Below are 21,870 nucleotides of genomic sequence, written 5' to 3'. Positions count from 1 at the left end.
TGAACTAAAAACCCCTACCCTTCCGGGACCATATCCCTCCATTCCCATCCTATTCATGTACTTGCCAAGATCCCCCTTAAAAGTCACTGCCGTATCTGCTTCCACTACCTCCCCCGGCAGCGAGTTCCAGGCACTCACTACTCTCTGTGTAAAAAACCTCCTCCAGCCCCTACACCCCTCCCTATCTCTGTATCCCCTTCTGGCTCCTACACCCCTCCCCTATCTCTGTAACCTCCTCCAGACCCTGCACCCCTCCCTATCTCTGTAAACTCCTCGAGTCCCGACACCCCTCCCTATCTCTGTAACCTCCTCCAGCCCCTACACCCCTCCCTATCTCTGCAACCTCCTCCAGCCCCTACATCCGTCCCTATCTCTGTAAACTCCTCCAGACCCTACACCCCTCCCTATCTCTGTAACTTCCTCCAGCCCCTACACCCCTCTCTATCTCTGTAACCTCCTCCAGCCTCTACACCCCCCTCTATCCCTGTAACCTCCTCCAGCCCATACATCCCCTCCCTATCTCTGTAAACCCCTCCAGCCCCGACACCCCTCTCTATCTCAGCAATCTCCTCCAGCCCCTACACCTTACCTATCTCTGTAACCTCCTCTAACCCCTATAACCCGCCCTATCTCTGTATCCGCCTCCAGCCCCTACACCCCTCCCTATCTCTGTAACCTCCTCCAGTCCCTACACCTCTCCCGAACTCCGGAACCTCCTCCAGCCCCCACAACCCTCCCTATCTCTGTAACCTCCTCCAGCCCTACACCCCTCCCTAGCTCTGTAACCTCCTCCAGCCCCTACACCGCTCCCTATCTCTGTAACCTCCTCCAGCCCCTACACCCCTCCCTATCTCTGGAACCTCCTCCAGACCCTGCACCCCTCCCTATCTCTGTAACCTCCTCCAGCCCCGACACCCCTCCATATCTTCTGTAACCTCCTCCAGCCCCTACACCCCTCCCTATCTCTGTAACCTCCTCCAGCCCCTACATCCCACCCTATCTCTGTAACCTCCTCCAGACCCTACACCCCTCCCTATCTCTGTAACTTCCTCCAGCCCCAACACTCCTCTCTATCTCTGTAACCTGCTCCAGCCCCGACACTCCTCCCTACTTCTGTAAACACCTCCAGCCCCTACAACCTTCCCTATCTCTGTAACCTCCTCCAGCCCCTACAACCCTCCCTATCTCTGTATCCTCCGCCAGTCCCTACAACCCTCTCTATCTCTGCTCCAGTCCGTACACCGCTCCCCATCTCTGTAAGCTCCTCCAGCCCCTACACCCCTCCCTACCTCTGTAACCCCCTCCAGCCCCTACAGCCCTCCCTATCTCTGTATCCTCCTCCAGTCCCTACAACCCTCTCTATCTCTGCAACCTCCTCCAACCCCTACACCCCATCCCTATCTCTGTAACCTCCTCCAGCCCCTACACCCCCTCCCTATCTCTGTAACCTCCTCCAGCCCCTACACCCCCTCCCTATCTCTGTAACCTCCTCCTGCCCCTACACCCCCTCTCTATCTCTGTAACCTCCCCCAGCCCCTACACCCCTCCCTATCTCTGTAACCTCCTCCAGCCCCTACACCCCTCCCTATCTCTGTAACCTCCTCCAGTCCCTACAACCCTCTCTATCTCTGCAACCTCCTCCAGCCCCTACACCCCTCCCTATCTCTGTAACCTCATCCAGTCCCTACAACCCTCTCTATCTCTGCAACCTCCTCCAGCCCCTACACCCCTCCCTATCTCTGTAACCTCCTCCAGCCCCCACAACCCTCCCTATCTCTGTAACCTCCTCCAGCCCCTACAACCCTCCCTATCTCTGTAACCTCCTCCAGCCCCTACAACCCTCCCTATCTCTGTAACCTCCTCCAGCCCCTACAACCCTCCCTATCTCTGTAACCTCCTCCAGCCCCTACACCCCTCCCTATCTCTGTAACCTCCTCCAGCCCCAACACCCCTCCCTATCTCTGTAACCTCCTCCAGCCCCTACACCCCTCCCTATCTCTGTAACCTCTAACCCTCTGAGATCTCTGCGTTCCTCCATTTCCAGCCTCTCGAGCTTCCCTCGATTCCCATCGCTCCGCCATTGGCGGCCGTGCCTTCAGCTGCCTGGGTCCCCAAGCTCTGGAATTCCCTCCCTAAAACTGCCCACCTCTCTCTCCCGCTCCCTCGATTGGTTTCTGAGTCCCTGATGCTGGGTAAATGCAAACCCTTTGGGAGATGGGGAGGAGGCGCGTGTGCTCCACACAACCCAGGCATGGAGCAGAGGGGCTGAATGGCCTGCTTGCTGCACAGTGGAGGGGGGAGGAGGGAAGGGGAAGGAGATCAGGGATTCGGAGTGCAGGAAGATACTCACGACAGAAGTTGTTGGTCCTCCAAGCATAGACCTTGGCCCCGGCCTCCTGACAGGCGGCAGTGTAAAGGCTGAGGGCCTCACACAGGGCTTTGCGGAGACCTCGGTAGTGACAGACATCGTAGATGCAATCGTGGAAGAAAGGCGCGGGGTCCACCACCTTGAGGCAGTCGCGGAAGGGTCCTGAAGCGCTGGGTATTTTCCCGCAATAATCGTCCCCGCTGAACTTCCCCTCGTGGTCCTTGGGGCAGACGGGGCATTGCTTCCCACAGCCAGTGACGCAGCCCGGGACATCGGCCACCTTCCAGCTCTTCCCAAAGGCCTCAGCGTCGCGAGTGACCCGGCCGTCCGGCAGGCGCAAGTCACCATCCCTGTGGCCGTTGTAACTCCCACACAGGCCGCAGACGGCTCCCGCGTAGCTGCTGGGCAGAGTGACCGTCACGTGGGTCCGCCAGTCGAAGGTCACCTTCAGGCCAAAGTCCGTCTGGACCACCCCAGTCCAGCCACTCCTGTAGACGGTGATCCGGTCAGTGTCCAGGTAACAGGGCAGCGATGTGAGGACACCATTCACCTGGACAATACAGAGATAGAGTCACCATCTTCTCCTCCCACTGATCCCCCCCACCCCTCCCCGTCCGGCACTCCCTCAGCACTGACCCTCTGACAGTGCGGCACTCCCTCAGCACTGACCCTCTGACAGTGCGGCACTCCCTCAGTACTGACCCTCTGACAGTGCGGCACTCCCTCAGTACTGACCCTCTGACAGTGCGGTACTCCCTCAGCACTGACCCTCTGACAGTGCAGCACTCCCTCAGCACTGACCCTCTGACAGTGCGGCACTCCCTCAGCACTGACCCTCTGACAGTGCGGCACTCCCTCAGTACTGACCCTCTGACAGTGCGGCACTCCCTCAGCACTGACCCTCTGACAGTGTGGTACTCCCTCAGCACTGACCCTCTGACAGTGCAGCACTCCCTCAGCACTGACCCTCTGACAGTGCGGCACTCCCTCAGTACTGACCCTCTGACAGTGCGGCACTCCCTCAGCACTGACCCTCTGACAGTGCGGCACTCCCTCAGCACTGACCCTCTGACAGTGCGGCACTCCCTCAGTACTGACCCTCTGACAGTGCGGCACTCCCTCAGTACTGACCCTCTGACAGTGCGGCACTCCCTCAGTACTGACCCTCTGACAGTGCGGCACTCCCTCAGTACTGACCCTCTGACAGTGCGGCACTCCCTCAGTACTGACCCTTCTAAAAGTTTGAGACTGAGGGATAAGGAGGGAGGGTGGGATTGAGGGATACGGGATAGGGAGTGTGGGATTGAGGGATACGGGATAGGGAGGGTGGGATTGAGGGATACGGGATAGGGAGGGTGGGATGGGGGATACGGGATAGGGAGGGTGGGATGGGGGATACGGGATCGGGAGGGTGGGATGGGGGAATGTGGTGTGAGCAATCAGACTCAGTAATTCTCTCTCCTGACACCGGTTTGAGGTGATGGCAACCCTGATTGGCACAGTCGGTTCGGAGTTGTTTTCAGGGGGTTTGTTGGGGCGATGGGTTCCAGGGGAGGAGTGAGGGGAGTTATTACAAATTGGGGGCACACTCACCATCACTCTGCGGGGTTTGGTCACACTGAGGACGATGGTGGTTCCGTAGACCTGCACCGTCACCACCTTGGTGTAGGAGACTGCCTTGCTGCCACGGTGATCGTTCTCCACACGCACCTCAAACGGGGTGAGGTCGGAGGCCTTGGAGCACAGGCCGGACAGCTTGTAGACACAGGTGCCCATAAAGTTGTACCTGGTTCCATCAAAGGTTCGGTAGTGGGGGTCCCCGTTGGCAGAGCAGGTGGAATTACTGGCCGGGAAGCAGCCCCGGACCCCATCGATGGTGGCGCACACTTCGCTGGCCTTGCATCTATTCTCCTCACAAACGACCATCCTGAGGTCAGGGTCACAGTAGCACTGCACATGGCACTTATCATCCGCCCAGAACCTCTCCTTGGGCTTGTAGTGGATCCCCTGATAGGTGCAGCCGCAGGCCAAGGAGGTGGGCTCGCACTTCCCATCCACCAGCACGTGGCCCGCGTCACACTGGCAACCCTCTACACATGGCTGCTTGCAGTCTGCTGTCCCCTTTGGGTCGTCGCAGGTCGCCGGGCAGGCTTTACTGCAGGCCTCATAATGGCTGTTCGCCGGGCACTTGTAGGCTGCGGATGGAGGAGAGAGATGTTAAAGACAAGACACACCCAAGTAACACACACCCAACCAATCACCAACCGGCTCCAAAAAAACCAACAAGAGGAGCCGGAGAGAGCCATTCAGCCCGTCGGACCTGCTACCCCTCCCAATGTCTGCCTGGGTGACCTTCGACCTCAACCGACCATTCCCACCCTCTCCTTTGGTACCCACAGATCCATTGATCCTTGACCATGGAACTCTCTGGGCCCGCGATTTGAGTTATAAGGAGAGGCTGGATAGACTGGGACTGTTTTCTCTGGAGCGTAGGAGGCTGAGGGGTGATCTTATAGAGATCTATAAAATAATGAGGGGCACAGAGCAGCTCGATAGTCAATATCTTTTCCCAAGGGTAGGGGAGTCTAAAATTAGAGGGCATGGGTTTAATGTGAGAGGGGAGAGATACAAGAGGGTTCAGAGGGGCAATTTTTTCACACAGAGGGTGGTGAGTGTCTGGAACGAGCTGCCAGAGGTAGAACATAAGAACATGAGAACAAAGGAACTAGGAGCAGGAGTCGGCCATCTCGCCCCTCGAGCCTGCCCCACCATTCAATAAGATCATGGCTGATCTGAAGTGGATCAGTTCCACTTACCCGCCTGATCCCTATAACCCCTAATTCCCTTACCGATCAGGAATCCAATAAGATTGTAGTAAGGTAGTAGTAGAGGTGGGTACAATTTTGTCTTTTAAAAACCATTTGGACAGTTACATGGGTACGATGGATATAGAGGGATATGGGCCAATTGTGGACAATTGGGATTGCTTAGGGGTTTAAAAAAAAAGGGTGGTATGGACAGGTTGGGCCGAAGGGCCTGTTTCCATGCTGTAAACCTCTGTGACTCTATTTCAAAGATTTTCCGCTCCGAAGACTTTCTGCTCATTTCAGTCCAAAATGCCCGCCCCCCTCACCCTGGGACTGTTTCCCCCACTCCCCCCAGCCCGGGCCACAGGAGGGAAGGATTCAAATTCTCAGCCCCACCCTGTCCACTGTCTCCTTCCCCTTCCCAAGGGAATAGAACAGTCCACTTCACTCAATGTGTCCATGCCAACAATCCCTAATACACACTGACTCTCACTGGGGTACGGGTCCCACACACACTGACTCTCACTGGGGTACGGGTTCCACACACACAGACTCTCACTGGGGTACGGGTCCCACACACACTGACTCTCACTGGGGTACGGGTCCCACACACACTGACTCTCACTGGGGTACGGGTCCCACACACACTGACTCTCACTGGGGTACGGGTCCCACACACACTGACTCTCACTGGGGTACGGGTCCCACACACACTGACTCTCACTGGGGTACGGGTCCCACACACACTGGCTCTCACTGGGGTACGGGTCCCACACACACTGACTCTCACTGGGGTACGGGTTCCACACACACTGACTCTCACTGGGGTACGGGTTCCACACACACTGACTCTCACTGGGGTACGGGTTCCACACACACTGACTCTCACTGGGGTACGGGTCCCACACACACTGACTCTCACTGGGGTACGGGTCCCACACACACTGACTCTCACTGGGGTACGGGTCCCACACACACTGACTCTCACTGGGGTACGGGTCCCACACACACTGACTCTCACTGGGATACGGGTTCCACACACACTGACTCTCACTGGGGTACGGGTCCCACACAAACTGACTCTCACTGGGGTACGGGTTCCACACACACTGACTCTCACTGGGGTACGGGTTCCACACACACTGACTCTCACTGGGGTACGGGTCTCACACACACTGACTCTCACTGGGGTACGGGTCCCACACACACTGACTCTCACTGGGGTACGGGTCCCACACACACTGACTCTCACTGGGGTACGGGTCCCACACACACTGACTCTCACTGGGCTACGGGTCCCACACACACTGACTCTCACTGGGGTACGGGTCCCACACACACTGACTCTCACTGGGGTACGGGTCCCACACACACTGACTCTCACTGGGGTACGGGTCCCACACACACTGACTCTCACTGGGGTACGGGTCCCACACACACTGACTCTCACTGGGGTACCGGTTCCACACACACTGACTCTCACTGGGGTACGGGTTCCACACACACTGACTCTCACTGGGGTACGGGTCCCACCACACTGACTCTCACTGGGTTACGGGTCCCACACACACTGACTCTCACTGGGGTACGGGTCCCACACACACTGACTCTCACTGGGGTACGGGTTCCACACACACTGACTCTCACTGGGATACGGGTTCCACACACACTGACTCTCACTGGGGTACGGGTCCCACACACACTGACTCTCACTGGGGTACGGGTTCCACACACACTGACTCTCACTGGGGTACGGGTCTCACACACACTGACTCTCACTGGGGTACGGGTCCCACACACACTGACTCTCACTGGGGTACGGGTCCCACACACACTGACTCTCACTGGGGTACGGGTTCCACACACACTGACTCTCACTGGGGTACGGGTCCCACACACACTGACTCTCACTGGGGTACGGGTTCCACACACACTGACTCTCACTGGGGTACGGGTTCCACACACACTGACTCTCACTGGGGTACGGGTCCCACACACACTGACTCTCACTGGGGTACAGGTCCCACACACACTGACTCTCACTGGGGTACGGGTTCCACACACACTGACTCTCACTGGGGTACGGGTCCCACACACACTGACTCTCACTGGGGTACGGGTCCCACACACACTGACTCTCACTGGGGTACGGGTTCCACACACACTGACTCTCACTGGGGTACGGGTCCCACACACACTGACTCTCACTGGGGTACGGGTCCCACACACACTGACTCTCACTGGGGTACGGGTTCCACACACACTGACTCTCACTGGGGTACGGGTCCCACACACACTGACTCTCACTGGGGTACGGGTCCCCCACACACACTGACTCTCACTGGGGTACGGGTCCCACACACACTGACTCTCACTGGGGTACGGGTTCCACACACACTGACTCTCACTGGGGTACGGGTCCCACACACACTGACTCTCACTGGGGTACGGGTCCCACACACACTGACTCTCACTGGGGTACGGGTCCCACACACACTGACTCTCACTGGGGTACGGGTTCCACACACACTGACTCTCACTGGGGTACAGGTCCCACACACACTGACTCTCACTGGGGTACGGGTCCCACACACACTGACTCGCACTGGGGTACGGGTCCCACACACACTGACTCTCACTGGGGTACGGGTCCCACACACACTGACTCTCACTGGGGTACGGGTCCCACACACACTGACTCTCACTGGGGTACAGGTCCCACACACACTGACTCTCACTGGGGTACGGGTCCCACACACACTGGCTCTCACTGGGGTACAGGTTCCACACACACTGACTCTCACTGGGGTACGGGTTCCACACACACTGACTCTCACTGGGGTACGGGTCCCACACACACTGACTCTCACTGGGGTACGGGTCCCACACACACTGACTCTCACTGGGGTACAGGTTCCACACACACTGACTCTCACTGGGGTACGGGTCCCACACACACTGACTCACTCGGGGTCCCACACACACTATGGGAAGCGCTGGGGTTGCACAATCACTTACGGCAGGATGTTTCTTTGCGCCAGTTTTTCACAATGATTCCCTCCTTCTGGCATTCCGTGGCATAGGCTGCCAGGGCCTGGCATAGCATGCTCTTCCTGCCCTGGTTCAGACATACATCATAGACACAGCTGTCAAAGAAGGGTCGGTGCTCCACCTTTTGGTGACAGGGTTCGAAGATCTTCTGCAGCCACCCACAGTACTTCTCACTCTCGTAAAGCTTGCGATGCTCGTCTGAGCAGGTGGGGCAGTAGCCACGGCAATAGTCCCAGCAGAAGGGGTCCCGTTCGTTGACCTTCCAGCTGCCAGCCCAGTGAACGATCGAGGAAGCCCTGGTGCCATTTGGAAAGAGTTTGTCATCGTCAGCCTTACCATTGAAGTTGCCGCACAGACCACAAAGCTGTCCAAAGTAACTGCTTGGAATCTCGACGATCAGATACCACTTCCACTCATACATCACTTTCAGACCAAAATCCGTCTCCACCACGGCAAACTCCCCTCTCTGATATAGATGCAACTTTCCATCCACCAGTGTCACTGGTAATGATCTTCGCACCCCATCGACCTGCGCCAGAACAGACATCTCTCAACGTGGTCTCGCAGGAGCAATGCACATACATCACAGTGAGATAGCACAGGGCAGCTAATTCCCATCAAACACTCCCAGGACAGGTACAGCACGGGGTTAGATACAGAGTAAAGCTCCCTCTACACTGTCCCCATCAAACACTCCCAGGACAGGTACAGCACGGGGTTAGATACAGAGTAAAGCTCCCTCTACACTGTCCCCATCAAACACTCCCAGGACAGGTACAGCACAGGGTTAGATACAGAGTAAAGCTCCCTCTACACTGTCCCCATCAAACACTCCCAGGGCACGTCCAGCACGGGGTTAGATACAGAGTAAAGCTCCCTCTACACTGTCCCCATCAAACACTCCCAGGACAGGTACAGCACAGGGTTAGATGCAGAGTAAAGCTCCCTCTACACTGTCCCCATCAAACACTCCCAGGACAGATACAGCACGGGGTTAGATACAGAGTAAAGCTCCCTCTACACTGTCCCCATCAAACACTCCCAGGACAGATACAGCATGGGGTTAGATACAGAGTAAAGCTCCCTCTACACTGTCCCCATCAAACACTCCCAGGACAGGTACAGCACGGGGTTAGATACAGAGTAAATCTCCCTCTACACTGTCTCCATCAAACACTCCCAGGACAGGTACAGCACGGGGTTAGATACAGAGTAAATCTCCCTCTACACTGTCCCCCATCAAACACTCCCAGGACAGGTACAGCACGGTGTTAGATACAGAGTAAAGCTCCCTCTACACTGTCCCCATCAAACACTCCCAGGACAGGTACAGCACGGGGTTAGATACAGAGTAAATCTCCCTCTACACTGTCCCCCATCAAACACTCCCAGGACAGGTACAGCACGGGGTTAGATACAGAGTAAAGCTCCCTCTACACTGTCCCCATCAAACACTCCCAGGACAGGTACAGCACGGGGTTAGATACAGAGTAAAGCTCCCTCTGCACTGTCCCCATCAAACACTCCCAGGACATAGAACATAGAACATTACAGCGCAGAACAGGCCCTTCGGCCCACGATGTTGCACCGACCAGTTAAAAAAAAAACTGTGACCCTCCAACCTAAACCAATTTCTTTTCGTCCATGAACCTATCTACGGATCTCTTAAACGCCCCCAAACTAGGCGCATTTACTACTGATGCTGGCAGGGCATTCCAATCCCTCACCACCCTCTGGGTAAAGAACCTACCCCTGACATCGGTTCTATAACTACCCCCCCTCAATTTAAAGCCATGCCCCCTCGTGCTGGATTTCTCCATCAGAGGAAAAAGGCTATCACTATCCACCCTATCTAAACCTCTAATCATCTTATATGTTTCAATAAGATCCCCTCTTAGCCGCCGCCTTTCCAGCGAAAACAATCCCAAATCCCTCAGCCTCTCCTCATAGGATCTCCCCTCCATACCAGGCAACATCCTGGTAAACCTCCTCTGCACCCTCTCCAAAGCCTCCACATCCTTCCTGTAATGTGGGGACCAGAACTGCACACAGTACTCCAAGTGCGGCCGCACCAGAGTTGTGTACAGTTGCAACATAACGCTACGACTCCTAAATTCAATCCCCCTACCAATAAACGCCAAGACACCATATGCCTTCTTAACAACCTTATCTACTTGATTCCCAACTTTCAGGGATCTATGCACACATACACCTAGATCCCTCTGCTCCTCCACACTATTCAAAGTCCTCCCGTTAGCCCTATACTCAACACATCTGTTATTCCTACCAAAGTGAATTACCTCACACTTCTCCGCATTAAACTCCATCCGCCACCTCTCGGCCCAACTTTGCAACCTGTCTAAGTCTTCCTGCAAACTACGACACCCTTCCTCACTGTCTACCACACCACCGACTTTGGTGTCATCAGCAAATTTGCTAATCCACCCAACTATACCCTCATCCAGATCATTAATAAATATTACAAACAGCAGTGGCCCCAAAACAGATCCCTGAGGTACACCACTTGTAACCGCACTCCATGATGAATATTTACTATCAACCACCACCCTCTGTTTCCTATCCGCTAGCCAATTCCTGATCCAATTTCCTAGATCACCCCCAATCCCATACATCTGCATTTTCTGCAGAAGCCTACCATGGTGAACCTTATCAAACGCCTTACTAAAATCCATATATACCACGTCCACTGCCTTGCCCCCATCCACCTCCTTGGTCACTTTCTCAAAAAACTCAATAAGGTTAGTAAGGCACGACCTACCTGCCACAAAACCATGCTGACTATCACCTATCAATTCATTACTCTCCAAATAACTATAACTATAGGACAGAGACAGCACGGGGTTAGATACAGAGTAAAGCTCCCTCTGCACTGTCCCCATCAAACACTCCCAGGACAGGTACAGCACGGGGTTAGAGACAGAGTAAAGCTCCCTCTATACGGCCAGGGGTTGGATGGTTTGAGTGTGAATCTGTGATGGTAAACATTGTGTAATCCTTACCCTGACTTTTCCAATCTCTCCTTTATAGATGGATATTGTGTAGCCATACACATTGATGTGAACAATCTTCACGTACGATACCGCATCGTTTCCACGGATATCGTTCTTAGCTTCGACCTTGAAGGGAGTCAGGCCATGGTCGGAGCCACAGGTCTCCGAGATGATGTAGGTGCACGTTCCCTGGAAGTTGAAGTTCAGTTTGTCGAAGGTGTGATAATGGGGATCTCCCCAGGCCCAGCATTTACCCGAATACTGTGGCACACACCTTCCAATCCCCTTCTCCACGACGCAGTTCTCCTTCACTCTGCACTTGGCAGCTTTGCAGGGATCTGAGGGCAAGCAAAGACACACTCAGTAACGACACAGGTTGCCTCAGCAACCCGACCCACCCACCCACCTGGGACCCTCGGCACCCCTCTAACCAAACAGCAGGCACAGTTTGAACCGGACAAGAACATTGTCCAGGCTTCTCAATGCAGATCAGAATTTGACCCCAAGACTGGAGGGGAGGCGTGAGGGACACGTGAACCAAAACCGAATCAACAAGGTCAGGTATAAAGGAGTGACTTGAGGGAGAGACAGAGAGAGAGAGACAGACAGAGAGAGAGAGAGAGACAGAGAGAAAGGGACAGAGAGAGACAGAGACAGACAGAGAGAGATAGAGAGACACACAGAGAGAGAGAGACAGATAGAGAGAGAGACAGAGGGAGAGAGAGACAGAAAGAGAGAGAGACACAGAGAGAGAGACACAGGGAGAGAGAGACAGACACAGAGGGAGAGACAGAGAGAGAGACACACACGGAGAGAAAGAGAGAGAGAGACACACAGACCCAGAGAGACAGACACAGAGAGAGAGAGAGAGACACACACAAAGAGAGAGACACAGAGAGAGAGACAGAGAGAGAGAGACACACACAGAGGGAGAGAGACACAGAGAGAGAGACACACAGAGGGAGAGAGACACAGAGAAAGAAAGACACACAGAGAGAGAGAAAGAGACACACACACACAGAGCAGCACGTGTGTTGGGACATGAAGTTGGGGAACTGTGAGGTAAGTGGGGTTGCGAGTCCCTGACACCTGGAGGCCTTGCTCCTTGTATCTGCTCCCGTACTATCCCCCCTCACGGTGAACACACACACAGCCAGAGTCAGTCAGAGATTCATACCCTTGTTGTGACATCCCCGAACGCCGTTCTTCACCTCACACCTCTCATCACTGCTACAGGCCGTGTCACGGCAGATCAGACCCATACTGGAACATTCACATCTTCTCCTGCAGTCTTTCTGAATCAGCACCTCTCCGGGCTGTGGGAAGAGATCAAACAGCACCGGGTCAGCATGAGGAGAGAGGCTATCGAACATGTGTGTCAGGATCAGTGTCAGCGACCACAGCAGACTGAGCAGGACGTCACTGTGAGAGTGTCAGGGCTGGAGGGAGAGTGTCCGAATTTATGATGCGGGTTCATAGAATCCCTACAGTGCAGACAGAGGCCATTCGGCCCATCAGGTCTGCACTGACTCTGACAGAGCATCCCACCCAGGCCCATTCTCCACACAATGCCCGCAACCCCACACATTTCCCATGGCCAACCCACCTAACCTACACATCTTTGGACACTAAGGGGCAATTTAACATGGCCAACCCATCTAACCTGCACATCTTTGGACACTAAGGGGCAATTTAACATGGCCAACCCATCTAACCTGCACATCTTTGGACACTAAGGGGCAATTTAGCATGGCCAATCCACCTAACTTGCACATCTTTGGACACTAAGGGCAATTTAGCATGGCCAATCCCTCCAACCTGCACATCTTTGGACACTGAGGGGCAATTTAGCATGGCAAATCCAGCAGCCTACACGTCTTTGGACCATGGGAGGAAACCGGAGCACCAGAGGAACCCACGCAGACATGGGGAGAATGTGCAAACTCCACATGTGCGGAACTCTCTCAGTACTGACCCTCTGACAGTGCGGCACTCCCTCTGCGCTGACCCACTGACAGTGCGGCACTCCCTCAGTAATGACCCTCTGACAGTGCGGCGCTCCCTCAGTACTGACCCTCTGACAGTGCGGCACTCCCTCAGTACTGACCCTCTGACAGTGCGGCACTCCCTCAGCGCTGACCTTCTGACAGTGCGGCACTCCCTCAATACTGCCCCTCTGACAGTGCGGCAGTCCCTCAGCACTGACCCTCTGACAGTGCGGCACTCCCTCAGCACTGACCCTCTGACAGTGCGGCACTCCCTCAGCACTGACCCTCTGACAGTGCGGCACTCCCTCAACACTGATCCTCTGACAGTGCGGCACTGCCTCAGTACTGACCCTCTGACAGTGCAGCACTCCCTCAGCACTGACCCTCTGACAGTGCGGCACTCCCTCAGCACTGACCCTCTGACAGTGCGGCACTGCCTCAGTACTGACCCTCTGACAGTACGGCACTCCCTCAGCACTGACCCTCTGACAGTGCGGCACTACCTCAGCACTGACCCTCTGACAGTGCAGCACTCCCTCAGCACTGACCCTCTGACAGTGCGGCACTCCCTCAGCACTGACCCTCTGACAGTGCAGCACTCCCTCAACACTGACCCTCTGACAGTGCGGCATTCCCTCAGTACTGACCCTCCGACAGTGCGGCACTCCCCCAGTACTGACCCTCTGACAGTGCGGCACTCCCCCAGTACTGACCCTCTGACAGTGCGGCACTCCCTCAGTACTGACCCTCTGACAGTGCGGCACTCCCTCAGCACTGACCCTCTGACAGTGCGGCACTCCCTCAGTACTGACCCACTGACAGTGCGGCACTCCCTCAGCACTGACCCTCTGACAGTGCAGCACTCCCTCAGCACTGACCCTTTGACAGTGCGGCACTCCCTCAGTACTGACCCTCTGACAGTGCGGCACTCCCTCAGCACTGACCCTCTGACAGTGCAGCACTCCCTCAGCACTGACCCTTTGACAGTGCGGCACTCCCTCAGTACTGACCCTCTGACAGTGCGGCACTACCTCAGCACTGACCCTCTGACAGTGCGGCACTCCTTCAGTACTGACCCTCTGACAGTGCAGCACTGCCTCAGTACGGACCCTCTGACAGTGCAGCACTGCCTCAGTACTCACCCTCTGACAGTGCGGCATTCCCTCAGTACTGACCCTCCGACAGTGCGGCACTCCCTCTGCGCTGACCCACCGACAGTGCGGCACCCCCTCAGTAATGACCCTCTGACAGTGCGGCGCTCCCTCAGTACTGACCCTCTGACAGTGCGGCACTCCCTCAGCACTGACCCTCTGACAGTGCGGCACTCCCTCAGCACTGACCCTCTGACAGTGCAGCACTCCCTCAGCACTGACCCTCTGACAGTGCGGCACTCCCTCAGTACTGACCCTCTGACAGTGCGGCACTCCCTCAGTAACTAAGTGTGTTGATGAAGGTAGGGCAGTTGATGTCATATACATGGATTTTAGTAAGGCGTTTGATAAGGTCCCCCATGGTCGGCTTATGATGAAAGTGAGGAGGTGTGGGATAGAGGGAAAGTTGGCCGATTGGATAGGTAACTGGCTGTCAGACCGAAGACAGAGGGTGGTGGTCGATGGAAAATTTTCGGACTGGAGGCAGGTTGCTAGCGGAGTGCCACAGGGATCAGTGCTTGGTCCTCTGCTCTTTGTGATTTTTATTAATGACTTCGAGGAGGGGGCTGAAGGGTGGATCAGTAAATTTGCTGATGACACCAAGATTGGTGGAGTAGTGGATGAGGTGGAGGGCTGTTGTAGGCTGCAAAGAGACATAGATAGGATGCAAAGCTGGGCTGAAAAATGGCAAATGGAGTTTAACCCTGATAAATGTGAGGTGATTCATTTTGGTAGGACAAATTTAAATGTGGATTACAGGGTCAAAGGTAGGGTTCTGAAGACTGTGGAGGAACAGAGAGATCTTGGGGTCCATATCCACAGATCTCTAAAGGTTGCCAGTCAAGTGGATAGAGCTGTGAAGAAGGCCTATAGTGTGTTAGCTTTTATTAACAGGGGGTTGGAGTTTAAGAGCCGTGGGGTTATGCTGCAACTGTACAGGACCTTGGTGAGACCACATTTGGAATATTGTGTGCAGTTCTGGTCACCTCACTATAAGAAGGATGTGGAAGCGCTGGAAAGAGTGCAGAGGAGATTTACCAGGATGCTGCCTGGTTTGGAGGGTAGGTCATATGAGGAAAGGTTGAGGGAGCTCGGGCTGTTCTCTCTGGAGCGGAGGAGGCTGAGGGGAGACTTAATAGAGGTGTATAAAATGATGAAGGGGATAGATAGAGTGAACGTTCAAAGACTATTTCCTCGGGTGGATGGAGCTATTACAAGGGGGCATAACTATAGGGTTCGTGGTGGGAGATATAGGAAGGATATCAGAGGTAGGTTCTTTACTCAGAGAGTGGTTGGGGTGTGGAATGGACTGCCTGCAGTGATAGTGGAGTCAGACACTTTAGAAACATTTAAGCGGTTATTGGATAGGCACATGGAGCACACCAGGATGATAGGGAGTGGGATAGCTTGATCTTGGTTTCAGATAAAGCTCGGCACAACATCGTGGGCCGAAGGGCCTGTTCTGTGCTGTACTGTTCTATGTTCTATGTTCTATATTCTATGTTCTAGCACTGACCCTCTGACAGTGCGGCACTCCCTCAGTACTGACCCTCTGACAGTGCGGCACTCCCTCAGCACTGACCCTCTGACAGTGCAGCGCTCTCTCAACACTGACCCTCTGACAGTGCGGCACTCCCTCAGTACTGACCCTCTGACAGTGCGGCACTCCCTCAGTACTGACCCTCTGACAGTGCGGCACTCCCTCAGTACTGACCCTCTGACAGTGCGGCACTCCCTCAGCACTGACCCTCTGACAGTGCGGCACTCCCTCAGTACTGACCCTCTGACAGTGCGGCACTCCCTCAGTACTGACCCTCTGACAGTGCGGCACTCCCTCAGTGCTGTACCTCATAATAGTGACCGTTCCCGAAACAGCCACACGTCTCCATGGGAACGCAGCGTTTTCCGTCCGCGAAGTACCCATCGTCGCACTGGCATCCCTCCGAGCAGGTCAGCGGGCATCTGGCGATGTTGGTAATCGCAGCACAGGTGGTGGCACAGGTATCGGCGCAGATCTCGTAGTGGCTATTCGCTGGACAGTTCATCGCTGCGATTGCAAAAAATAAACATTCAACACAGGAGGCCTCAGAGAACGCTACACAGGGTCCATCATAGCAATTGTCCAAATCACCCTCTAACACAGGGCTCCGGAGGGTTGGTGGGGAGGGGTGGTGGGGAGGGGGGGGGGTCTCCTCGCACCTTCCTTGACCAACCCTAGAGTCATAGAGTGGTACAGCACAGAAACAGGCCCTTCGGCCCACCATGTCTGTGCCCACCATCAAATACCAATCTATACTCGGCCCCTGGTCCACAGCTTACTGTGCCTTGGTGATTGAAGTGTTCATCCAGATGCTTCTTAACCGTTGCGAGAGTCCCTGCCCCCCACCCCCCTCTCAGGCAGCACCTTCCCCCCACCCCCCTCTCAGGCAGCACCTTCCCCCCACCCCCCTCTCAGGCAGCACCTTCCCCCCACCCCCCTCTCAGGCAGCACCTTCCCCCCACCCCCCTCTCAGGCAGCACCTTCCCTCCACCCCCCTCTCAGGCAGCACCTTCCCCCCACCCCCCTCTCAGGCAGCACCTTCCCTCCACCCCCCTCTGGGTGAGAAAACATTTCCTCAGATCCTCTCTAAACCACTTACTCCTCGCCTTAAACCAACAGCCTCTGGTCTTAGACACCTCTGCCATGGGGAAAAGATTCTTACCATCTACCCTCTCTCTGCCTCTGATAATTTTGTATCGCTCGATCACATCCCTCCCGTTCAGCCTCTCCGGCTCCAGGGAAAACAAACCCAGCCAATCCAGCCTCTCCTCATAGCTGAGACACTCCAGCCCAGGCAGCATCCTGGTGAATCTCCTCCGCTCCCTCTCCAGTGCAATCATGTCCTGCTGATAATGTGACGACCAGAACTGCCCACTGTACTCCAGCTGTGGCCTCACCAATGTTTTATAAAGTTGTACCTAGTCCTCCCTGCTCCTGTATTCTCTGCCTCGGCTAATGAAGGCAAGCCTTCCGTATGCCTTCTTCACCACTCTATCTACCTGTGCTGCCACCTTCAGGGGTCTATGGACTTGTCCACCAAGGTCCCTTTGTTCCTCAACACTCCCTGGGGAGCCACCGCTCACTGTGTAAATCCTACCCTTATTCAACATCCCAAAATGCATCAGCTCACACTTATCAGGATTAAATTGCATCTGCCATTGCTCTGGCCAACTCGCCAACTGTTCGATATCAGTCTGTACCCTCACACTCTCCTCCACACTCTCCCCCTCACCCTCCTCCTCACCCTCCTCCTCACCCTCCTCCTCACACTCTCCTCCACACTCTCCCCCTCACCCTCCTCCTCACCCTCCTCCTCACCCTCCTCCTCACACTCTCCTCCACACTCTCCCCCTCACCCTCCTCCTCACCCTCCTCCTCACACTCTCCTCCACACTCTCCCCCTCACCCTCCTCCTCACCCTCCTCCTCACACTCTCCTCCACACTCTCCCCCTCACCCTCCTCCTCACCCTCCTCCTCACACTCTCCTCCACACTCTCCCCCTCACCCTCCTCCATTATGAATCATCTTTGTCCTAACAGTGACAGGATTCCTACACTTCACTCACTCATTCTTGCTCTGAACACGGGAGATCTGATTGGCCATGTCCGCACAGGGAAAACCCCCGTGCAGCAAATTTCAGTCCTGAAAACCATGACTTGCATCAACCATCCAATCACAAAGGGCAGCGTCTGAAACCAGACACGCAAGGAGATATTAGTCAGGGAAGGCCAGACTCTCCTCCCCACCCATCCCACCCCCACCCCGACACTCCCCCACACCCCACCCACCCCCACCCATCCCACTCCACCCCAACACTCCCCCACATCCCACTCCACCCCGACACTCCCCCACACCCCACCCACCCCCACCCATCCCACTCCACCCCGACACTCCCCCACATCCCACCCACCCCCACCCATCCCACTCCACCCCGACACTCCCCCACATCCCACCCACCCCCACCCATCCCACTCCACCCCGACACTCCCCCACACCCCACCCACCCCCACCCATCCCACTCCACCCCGACACTCCCCCACATCCCACCCATCCCACTCCACCCCGACACTCCCCCACATCCCACCCACCCCCACACAGCTGACCCCACCACCACACCCCTCATCCCCCACCACAGCACAGATTGAGGTCTTTCGAGGTCTTTTCAAGGAGATGAGGCACAGAGACAGGGAGACAGAGCCAGAGACAGGGAGACAGAGCCAGGGAGAGAGAGCCAGAGACAGGGAGACAGAGACAGGGAGAGAGAGACAGAGACAGGGAGACAGAGCCAGGGAGAGAGAGACAGGGTGAGGTTAGGGCCGGTCAAGGACAGTAGTGGGAACTTGTGTATGGAATCAGTAGAGATAGGCGAGGTGATGAATGAATACTTTTCTTCAGTGTTCACCAAGGAGAGGGGCCATGTTTTTGAGGAAGAGAAGGTGTTACAGGCTAATAGGCTGGAGGAAATAGATGTTCGGAGGGAGGATGTCTTGGCAGTTTTGAATAAACTGAAGGTCGATAAGTCCCCTGGGCCTGATGAAATGTATCCTAGGATTCTTTGGGAGGCAAGGGATGAGATTGCAGAGCCTTTGGCTTTGATCTTTGGGTCCTCGCTGTCCACGGGGATGGTGCCAGAGGACTGGAGAATGGCGAATGTTGTTCCTCTGTTTAAGAAAGGGAATAGAAATGACCCTGGTAATTATAGACCGGTTAGTCTTACTTCGGTGGTTGGTAAATTGATGGAAAAGGTCCTTAGGGATGGGATTTACGACCATTTAGAAAGATGCGGATTAATCCGGGATAGTCAGCACGGATTCGTGAAGGGCAAGTCGTGCCTCACAAATTTGATAGAATTTTTTGAGGAGGTAACTAAGTGTGTTGATGAAGGTAGGGCAGTTGATGTCATATACATGGATTTTAGTAAGGCGTTTGATAAGGTCCCCCATGGTCGGCTTATGATGAAAGTGAGGAGGTGTGGGATAGAGGGAAAGTTGGCCGATTGGATAGGCAACTGGCTGTCTGACCGAAGACAGAGGGTGGTGGTCGATGGAAAATTTTCGGATTGGAGGCAGGTTGCTAGCGGTGTGCCGCAGGGATCAGTGCTTGGTCCTCTGCTCTTTGTGATTTTTATTAATGACTTAGAGGAGGGGGCTGAAGGGTGGATCAGTAAATTTGCTGATGACACCAAGATTGGTGGAGTAGTGGATGAGGTGGAGGGCTGTTGTAGGCTGCAAAGAGACATAGATAGGATGCAAAGCTGGGCTGAAAAATGGCAAATGGAGTTTAACCCTGATAAATGTGAGGTGATTCATTTTGGTAGGACAAATTTAAATGTGGATTACAGGGTCAAAGGTAGGGTTCTGAAGACTGTGGAGGAACAGAGAGATCTTGGGGTCCATATCCACAGATCTCTAAAGGTTGCCACTCAAGTGGATAGAGCTGTGAAGAAGGCCTGTAGTGTGTTAGCTTTTATTAACAGGGGGTTGGAGTTTAAGAGCCGTGGGGTTATGCTGCAACTGTACAGGACCTTGGTGAGACCACATTTGGAATATTGTGTGCAGTTCTGGTCACCTCACTATAGGAAGGATGTGGAAGCGCTGGAAGGAGTGCAGAGGAGATTTACCAGGATGCTGCCTGGTTTGGAGGGTAGGTCATATGAGGAAAGGTTGAGGGAGCTAGGGCTATTCTCTCTGGAGCGGAGGCGGCTGAGGGGAGACTTGATAGAGGTGTATAAAATGATGAAGGGGATAGATAGAGTGAACGTTCAAAGACTATTTCCTCGGGTGGATGGAGCTATTACAAGGGGGCATAACTATAGGGTTCGTGGTGGGAGATACAGGACGGATATCAGAGGTAGGTTCTTTACGCAGAGAGTGGTTGGGGTGTGGAATGGACTGCCTGCAGTGATAGTGGAGTCAGACACTTTAGAAACATTTAAGCGGTTATTGGATAGGCACATGGAGCACACCAGGATGATAGGGAGTGGGATAGCTTGATCTTGGTTTCAGATAAAGCTCGGCACAACATCGTGGGCCGAAGGGCCTGTTCTGTGCTGTACTGTTCTATGTTCTAGAGACAGGGAGACAGAGACAGGGAGAGAGAGCCAGGGAGAGAGAGCCAGAGACAGGGAGACAGAGCCAGGGAGAGAGAGACAGAGACAGGGAGACAGAGACAGGGAGAGAGAGACAGGGAGAGAGATACAGAGACAGGGCCAGGGAGAGAGAGACGGGGAGACAGAGACAGGGAGAGAGAGACAGGGAGAGAGAGACAGGGAGACAGAGACAGGGGAGAGAGAGAAAGAGATGGGGAGAGAGAGACAGAGACGGGGAGAGAGAGACAGAGATACAGGGACAGAGACAGAGATACAGAGACAGGGAGTGAGAGAGACAGAGACAGGGAGAGAGAGACAGAGATACAGAGACAGGGAGAGAGGGACAGAGACAAGGAGAGAAAGACAGAGACGGGGAGACAGAGACAGGGAGAGAGAGACAGAGACGGGGAGAGAGAGACAGAGATACAGAGACAGGGAGAGAGAGAGACAGAGATACAGAGACGGAGTCAGAGAGAGATACAGAGATAGGGAGAGAGAGACAGAAACAGGGAGAGAGAGACAGAGATACAGAGACAGGGAGAGAGAGACAGATACAGAGACAGGGAGAGAGAGGGACAGAGATACAGAGACAGGGAGAGAGAGACAGAGACGGGGAGAGAGAGAGAAACAGGGAGAGAGATACAGAGACAAGGAGAGACAGAGAGACAGGGAGAGAGAGGCAGAGACAGGGAGAGAGAGACAGATACAGAGACAGGGAGAGAGAGACAGAGATAGGGAGAGAGAGACAGAGATACAGAGACAGGGAGAGAGAGAGAGACAGACACAGGGAGAGAGAGACAGATACAGAGACAGGGAGAGAGAGCGAGACAGAGACGGGGAGAGAGAGACAGGGAGAGAGAGAGAGACAAACACAGGGAGAGAGATACAGAGAGAGACAGAGATACAGAGACAAGGAGAGAGAGAGAGACAGACACAGGGAGAGAGATACAGAGACAGGGAGAGAGAGAGAGACAGAGACCGGGAGAGAGAGAGAGACAGAGACGGGGAGAGAGAGACAGGGAGAGAGAGAGAGACAAACACAGGGAGAGAGATACAGAGACAGGGAGAGAGAGACAGATACAGGGCGAGAGATACAGAGACGGAGAGAGAGACAGAGACGGAGCGAGAGAAAGAGATACAGAGACAGGATGAGAGAGACAGAGATACAGAGACAGGGAGAGAGACAGAGATACAGAGACAGGGAGAGAGAGACAGGGAGAGAGAGACAGAGACGGGGAGAGAGAGACAGAGATACAGAGACAGGGAGAGAGAGAGACAGAGATACAGAGACGGAGTCAGAGAGAGATACAGAGATAGGGAAAGAGAGACAGAAACAGGGAGAGAGAGACAGAGATACAGAGACAG

The 21,870-nt window shown here is 54.7% G+C and overlaps 1 protein-coding gene across 1 annotated transcript in view; it reads right to left on the bottom strand.

The window, feature by feature from the left end:
• The window catches only part of LOC144487231 (IgGFc-binding protein-like), a 38,539-nt gene extending 22,265 nt beyond the window's left edge, over positions 1-16,274 (bottom strand). The window contains exons 1-6 of the mRNA XM_078205303.1: positions 16,224-16,274; positions 12,415-12,553; positions 11,247-11,575; positions 8,194-8,755; positions 3,962-4,563; positions 2,351-2,918 (exon numbers count right to left, since the gene is read on the bottom strand). Of these exons, the coding sequence (XP_078061429.1) occupies positions 2,351-2,918; positions 3,962-4,563; positions 8,194-8,755; positions 11,247-11,575; positions 12,415-12,553; positions 16,224-16,265 (2,242 nt within the window). The 5' untranslated portion in view covers positions 16,266-16,274. The remainder of the gene's footprint in view (positions 1-2,350; positions 2,919-3,961; positions 4,564-8,193; positions 8,756-11,246; positions 11,576-12,414; positions 12,554-16,223) is intronic.
• Between the last annotated feature and the right edge of the window lie 5,596 nt (positions 16,275-21,870).

Source organism: Mustelus asterias, unplaced genomic scaffold (assembly GCF_964213995.1).
Source record: "Mustelus asterias unplaced genomic scaffold, sMusAst1.hap1.1 HAP1_SCAFFOLD_656, whole genome shotgun sequence".
In the NCBI taxonomy this organism is placed as follows: Eukaryota; Metazoa; Chordata; class Chondrichthyes; order Carcharhiniformes; family Triakidae; genus Mustelus; species Mustelus asterias.
The sequence above is the reverse complement of the archived record's forward strand: the minus strand, read 5'-3'. Positions and strand labels throughout refer to the sequence as shown.